This window comes from Phyllostomus hastatus, unplaced genomic scaffold, assembly GCF_019186645.2.
Source record: "Phyllostomus hastatus isolate PE091 unplaced genomic scaffold, TTU_PhHast_1.1 phas_scaffold_200, whole genome shotgun sequence".
NCBI lineage: Eukaryota > Metazoa > Chordata > Mammalia > Chiroptera > Phyllostomidae > Phyllostomus > Phyllostomus hastatus.
Window position 1 is genome coordinate 3,522,325 of NW_025334016.1, and position 7,174 is coordinate 3,529,498.

Genomic DNA, 7,174 nt, shown 5'->3' on the forward strand with positions numbered 1-7,174 from the left:
TGTAGCTGTTAAAAGAAGTCTATTAGATGTTAGGCAGCATCGTAAGAATAGATATCATTGGGTAGTAGAAGAAAATTTGGTTCTATCATCAGAAAACTAGGTCAACTTCCAATTCTGCTATGCTGGCCTGTTAAACTCTCTAAGCCTTACTTTCTTCTCAAGGTTGTTGGGAACTTAAAATGTTTTAATATACCTAAGTTCCAAACACTTGCGTGCAATAAATATGACCTAGAAAAGTTACCATTTACAATAAAATTGGTGGCCACACCACTCTATTCTTCCATGGAAAAGATGGCGTTTGGAATGAATCCCAAGTGCTACACTTGCAAGCAAACTAGAGCTACTTCCAAAGACAGTGACCAGGATGGATGAGCAATTCCAAAGAAAAAATGAAGGACTGCTGCTGGAACTGGGGATAACTGGTTTGAAAAATAGTGGATTTAAAGGACATGGTACCTACCTTCTAATATCTGATGGTGTGCTGCATGGCCTCCTGGAGGGTTCCAAGGAGGGAGAATTCATAATGAAGAATGGAAATTACAAGAATGTGGGCTAGGGTGACCACTTGGTGGGTATGTTGTAAGTTATTTCAGCACAACTGGGTGTTTGGACTACATGGCCTTCAACAAGACAGTCTGATGTCATATTTCTAAGACACTTTGCATGAAGTGGTTCTGTGTAAGCTTTGCCTCAAAGTAATCCAGAGGCTCCACTGTCTTGAGCTGGCCTGGTTTCTAGCCTTGCAAACAGGTTACCTTCCCTCCATTTCTAGGACAAACCTGTTATTTCTTCAATCTGCCTTCTTTAAACAGTTTATCATTGCTTTCTGTTTTATGAATTTCTGGTCATTTAAAATGCCATCTTTCCCCAAACTATCCAAATGACACAGTATAAGGGTAATTTATAGACACTTTTTAGGACATGGGCCAGCAAATCCTGATTTCCTGGTTGCTGAAGTAAGGTAAAGCAGGAATTAAGAACAACAACTTAAGAGCTCCAGAGTTGGAGCCGTGTACGAAGAAGTGGGGAGGGAGGCAACTGCAGACAAGTTTTTTACTGAGAATTTAACCTATTGAGAAGGAAGCGGAGACCCAGCCTTGAGCCTGCTGACTTACAAGTACTCAAAGCTGTTTGCTCAACGCTCGACTTCTGTTTTTCGGAGGCAAAGGAAGGCTGTTAGGTTGCTCAGAATCTCCAGGCTTTTCCAGATGACAGTTGGGGAAGTGTTTGGTGCAACCAAACAGACTGCCCACCTTATTTCCCTCCTAAGTGATCCCAGGGAATCATTTATTTTCCCTCTCCTCTCCCCGCCCCGCCCCTTCTTCTTTTCTTTCTTTCTCTCTTTCCCTCCCCCCACTATTTTTTTTAGCAGCTTGTAGCGAAAAATTGGCTGCCTACCGGTTGCCAGTGACTCGGCCGCCGGTTCGGTGTGGCTGGGGTGAAAGAGGACGCTTGGAGGAGGGAGACCAAGCTCCTAACTGGCTGGGGTGCGAAGGCTTATTTGCATAATGTTTCCTGACGGCACCTGATTGGCTGAAGCCGGAGGGTGGTGGTGGGGTGATTCCAAGGGCCTAGCAGTTCTGGCCCGGGAACAGTTCCCTCCACTCCAAAGTTACCCCAAGTGGCCATAAGTTGTTGAGCCGCCCTTGGGGAGCTGAGGAGGCCGAGTTTGGGAAGTTTTGTAGGCAGGTGCATCAGCCATCTTTCCCTTGTAGCGTTTAAGAAATGTGAAAGAACAAAAGCGGGAGTCAAGAAACTGAGGGTTGGAGAGTGACCTGGAGACCACAGGCTGGAAATAAACAGAATAGGAAAGAATGGAGACCAAAAAGAAGGCGATAGGGGCTTTCTACCCATCTGGGCTTTGTGTGTGTGTGTGTATGGGATCCCTTTGCTAGATAGGTCACTTTGATTTCTTGTTTCTGCGAGTTATTGTCACACTTTACTGTAACTGGGAAGAAAAGGAGGCAGGTTTCTGGCATTTCATTACTCAAATCTGAGTACCAAGTTTTAACCCAGAGGCATAAGTACCTAAAACATCAACAGGGTCTGTCACTGCGGGCAAAACATGTTTTAAATAATGAGAGGTTCAGCTACTGGAAACTGGAAATGTGTTTGTCTCTTGCAATGCTTTGTATCTCACTGGACATATGGATTTAAAATCAACCTGGACTATTTTGTATTCTTTAGCTGCTTTAGCATGGGGGGAGGGGGTGCATTTGTGGCTCCTCATAGATTTCCCCCACATTTTAAAGGTTTCTGATTCTTTCCATAAACACCCCTGGACTATGATGAGGTCCTACAGCAAGTAAAATTAATTGTTGTAAAGTGCTTTACAATTTACATATTTTAAAAATCCATTATCTTCAACCAAAAATGTAGTATATCCCATGGGAGAAGCTCCATTTTGTTGATAAACGACTTGAGGCTGAAAAAGTTTCTAAATCTCCATGGGTGCTAAGTGTGAGGGTGAGATTAATGCTTCACATTTATATAATGTTTTTTTGCTCTACATTTTTCATTGATCCAAGTATCCTGATAGTTGGATTGAGCAGGTGACATTATCCCAATTTTATAAGAAAACATGAGCTATAATCCAAAGCTAGTAAGTCCTGGGAGGGGGTCGTCCCCAGACTGAACTTTGTCTCCAGGGATTACTGACTTGTGTCCTGTTGTCTATAGGTGAGTCTTTGTTGTATCAAGTCAGATTTTCATTCAAAGACAATGTAGAAGATAGTTTGCCATGGGAAAAAATGTAAATATAGATTGCAAGTGAAAGAAAGAGGGAGGAAATAAACCTGATTATTATGTGCTTTCTGCTTTTGGTACTTTTTGTCTTACAAGAAAACACTGTACTAATATCACTCTCAGAAGGTTTTAGTGAAAAACTATTTAAAATTAGAATATTGAGTCTTATTGAATTATTCGTAGGAATGTTGGAGAAGGCTGGCAGACAAAGGACAGGGCAACTGAAGTGGGATGATAAAGCAAAAACAAAAATGAAAACAGCCTGTGGTTTGGAATCCCAAAGTGAAATTTAAGGTGCAAGGCTCTTAAAAGTTAAATCTAGTGATTTGGTACATAGCTTATTAGCCCCTATTTAATGACCCTGCGTTTTAAGAACTATCTCTGGAAAGGAACACTTCAAACTGCCCCCACCTCAATATTACTGAAAACCTTTCTACTTTTCTGTTAAATGATGAAGAGCTCAACACTAGGCCTAACTATTGTCACCCTCTCTTGGCCCTTTACATGACTCAATAGCAGGACTTGGAGAAAAGTCAGGAATGTAGTTACTTCTTCCCATTGCCACGTTTGATCTTTTGGCAAAAAATGTGCAGATCAGATGGTGGGTCAGTCTTCATCCAGACAGCAGCTGTTACAGGAAAGACTGGGAGAGACCTCATTAGGAGGCTCCCTTCCCCCAGCAGCTGTCCAAGGCCTATCCACAGCGGAAGCACTAAGCGTCCACGTGCACCCTACATGCCCAGCCACCATTCTTACATAAGAGTCCCAGGGTAGCATTGCGGCTGCTGCGGGCCCGTCTTTCCCAACAGCTAATAATAAACCGGGACAGTAGTTTCCAGGTTGCAGCCACTACTGATGCGGGGTTGAGGGGCTCACTTTGCAACCAGAGACCGTGCATTTCGGTCACCCCACCCCGGGAACGCTGGCAAGGTCCACCTAAATCCCGCACGTCAGCCCGCCCTCTAGCTGGTCTGACGCTGAGGCTTTCTTTACCCAAGCACAGCACAGCCCTCCTTCAACTGCACTGCTCCACTCTCGCGCTCGGGTAGGGCGCGGCTGTTTCAGCCCTTCCCAGCTACTGCACCCTCCCTCCACCCCGTATCAGGCGAGAGGCGGAGCTGGCCGGGCTCACCCCGCCCCCTCTGTAAAAAGGGCCGGGAGAGTGTTACTCCCGGTCATCCTGGCTGGGGACTTTTATCTCGGCGCTTCAGGAAGGCGGGAGGAGGAGACACCAGGGGTGGTCCCGAGCGCCGGCGACTCCTTTCTGGGGCTCTATAAATTGAGCACCTGGGATGGGTAGGGGGCCAACGCCACCACCGCCTGCAGTCACAGTCCGGTATCACTGACCACAGCAGCACCCACAGGCACCGCCACCAGTAGCGAAAACGCTGAGCTACACAGCAGCAGGGGATCTTGAGGCGAAAGAGGAGGTGGGTACCCCCACCCCATTTCAGCCCCTATTAACGTGGGTGTTTGGACTTGGCTCTTCGGAGGAAGACTGGGGTGGGGAGCATCCTTTCCTTCTCTCCGTGGCCCTCGGCCCTCGGAAGGAGAGGAGGTGGGAGCAGCCGGGCTATGGGGAGGTGCCCAGGCACTGTCCCAGGGGAGCAGTAATCGTGAGGGAGATGCACGATGGCGGGACTACAGGCATTCTAGCAGGGTGAATAATCTCTTTCGTCTCTCTTCCCCCAAACAGGTCAGGGCTCGATCCACGGACCACGCGCTGCCATCGAGAGCTTCCAGACGCCAAAGCCAGGAGGAGCCGGGAATCCCGCAGCTCCGGCTGTAGCCAAGTTCCTGACGCGGGCTTCCAAGAGCTCGTGCGGGGGGGCGGGGGGTGCACCACCTCACCCTAGCCTGCCATCCTGTGCCTCTGTGCTTTGGTGTCCTTGTGACCACCATGATGCAAATCTGCGACACCTACAACCAGAAGCATTCGCTCTTTAACGCCATGAACCGCTTCATAGGCGCGGTGAACAACATGGACCAGACGGTGATGGTGCCCAGCCTGCTGCGTGACGTGCCCCTGGCAGATCCTGGGCTGGACAACGATGTCGGTGTGGAGGTAGGCAGCAGTAGCAGCTGTCTGGAAGAGCGTACGCCCCCAGCTGCTGGCGATGGCAGCAGCAACAGCAGCTTTTTCGCGCCCTCCCGGGACATGTACAGCCACTACATGCTGCTCAAGTCCATCCGAAACGACATCGAGTGGGGGGTTTTACACCATCCGCCACAGCCGGCGGGGAGCGAGGAGGGCAGTACCTGGAAGTCTAAGGACATCCTGGTGGACCTGAGCCACTTGGAGGGCGCAGACGCTGGCGAGGAGGACCTGGAACGGCAGTTTCACTACCACCTGCGCGGGCTGCACACTGTGCTGTCCAAACTCACGCGCAAAGCCAACATCCTCACCAACAGATACAAGCAGGAGATAGGCTTCAGCAATTGGGGCCACTGAGGAGGGATGCCGGCGCCTGCCTACCCTTCTCGGCCCCATTTTTCACCCTCTTCCCTGAAAGCTGTTTTCTTTCTGGCTATAGGGCGCAATGGGCCAACTGCAAAGTTGGGGGCTGAGTACTGAAGAGGGAGCAGCAGGGCTGAATGGAGGAGGGGGCCTCTTTTAGGAGTAGAAAAAGGAACGTGGTGGCGAGAGAGGAGGGTGGCTTAAGGACCTCCTTGCCTTCCACGGGATGGTGTTGGGGCTGTGTTCTGCCTTGGTGGTAATGGAACTGGATTGACGCCCTTGCATTCAGCCTGTGCCTTTCCTGGAGTTTCTTTTCTGTTCTTTCCGGAGCGGGAGGGCTGAGAAGGGGCCATGCCAGGGCGCGGCACTGGGTTGCCACACTTGGGAGCGCCGCCCAGAGGAGCTGGGCGCTGGGGAAGGCGGGGCACCCAGCAGTCTCCCGCCTCCCCGCGCTTGGGCTGGTGGAGGCCTCAGAGTTGCTAGGATTGCATCAGGTTTCCTGTTTGCACTGTTTCTTTTTGTAATAGTGGCCCTTTCTTAAGTATTTCGAATCTCCTCCTTGCTCTGAAACTTTGGTGATTTCATTGTGATAAGCGCACAAACAGCACTGTCTGTGGGTAACCGGTACTACTTTATTAATAATTTTCTGTTACACAGTATAGTTGTCCTGTGGCACTCTACCCATGCCTTTCACGCCACCCCTCCCCCCTCCCTAATGTGTGTAAGTTGGCACTGTGCCAGCTTGTACGAAGCTTGCCACTCAGCCAGTGGAAATAATAACATTATTATGAGAAAGTGGACCTGTCCAAAATGGAACCAACTGACATTCTATCAGTGCTGTACATTGAATGATGAAGAGTTCCACTGTTGTTATATGTCTTAAATTAATTTAAATTTTTTTAATCCAAATGTAGACTATATTCTAAAAAATAAAAAGTCAAATGTGTTAATGAAACTTGACAGAAGTTTGTTGCTCTTTAACTTATCAGTGAATGACTTAGTAATTAAATAAAAATAAATTTCATTGATTTTTTAGCAAATTTTATTTTCCTTTTGATATTTCAAGATGATGGATAATCATCTCTGTAAGTATTCAGATTCATTTGGGAAGCAGCTATGGAAAAAAAAATTTACTCCCAAGCTTTTTATTTCTAATTCAGTACCAAGGTCCATGCACCACAACAAAAAGTTCATTAATACTGAAAGTATTTAGAAAAGTACATATATTGTATTTTCCAACAAAGTTGACCAGTTTATTGGAGTACTTAACATTTTGATGTTTTTAAGAAACTCAAGCACAAACAAGTGTTTTGAGGCATAAAAACTTACTTTAACGGTGGAAGTTTCTCTTGGCTACTAAGCATTAAAGAATTAGAAACACCAGTTAATACTAGTGCACACACCTTGCAGATCTTTATATATATGTTTTATGTTGATCTTAAGAGATACTTAAATGTGTTATAGCTTGTGCTCTGGTCTCTTTCATTAGTTTCCAGTGAAGTACTAAGGTTTGTTAGGCAGTGTCCAGCAATGCTTCTAGTTTTTCATTGAGCCAGTCTGCAGTTGTGGACAGCAGATCTGGTCAAGGTTGAAATACAGCTCTTGGGAAGGTAACACTTTTTAGATGCCATTATGATGCTTGCCAGGAATGGTAGGATGAGTGAAATACATTGCTCTGTGTGTGTGTTTTTTTAAATTTCATTATTTGTTTAGGGAAAATGAAATACTTGTTAGATCAACTTCAGTTTTCAAACTTGTGAGCATAAGATATCTCTAAGCTCATAGAGCTTGACCTCAAAATACATGTAAAGTTGTAGTTTTAAATACAGCAAAAAGTTTTTGTGTAAACAGTTCAAGTGCATTATCAACTTTTAGCAGCAGTGAAAAAATGGGGAAGTGTCAAGACTGGGTGCCAGCTGTTGCTAGAGGAGCTGACCATTAAATATAAAGATAAGCTGGGCAGCATCAAAA

At 46.6% G+C, this 7,174-nt stretch overlaps 1 protein-coding gene across 1 annotated transcript; it reads left to right on the forward strand.

Annotated features, from left to right (window-relative positions):
- The first annotated feature begins 3,920 nt into the window (after positions 1-3,920).
- MID1IP1 (MID1 interacting protein 1) lies at positions 3,921-6,163 on the forward strand. Its single transcript, XM_045860495.1, has 2 exons — positions 3,921-4,175; positions 4,442-6,163. The coding sequence occupies exon 2, from the start codon at positions 4,646-4,648 to the stop codon at positions 5,195-5,197; it is 552 nt and encodes a 183-aa protein (XP_045716451.1). The 5' UTR covers positions 3,921-4,175; positions 4,442-4,645; the 3' UTR covers positions 5,198-6,163.
- Positions 6,164-7,174: the final 1,011 nt, after the last annotated feature.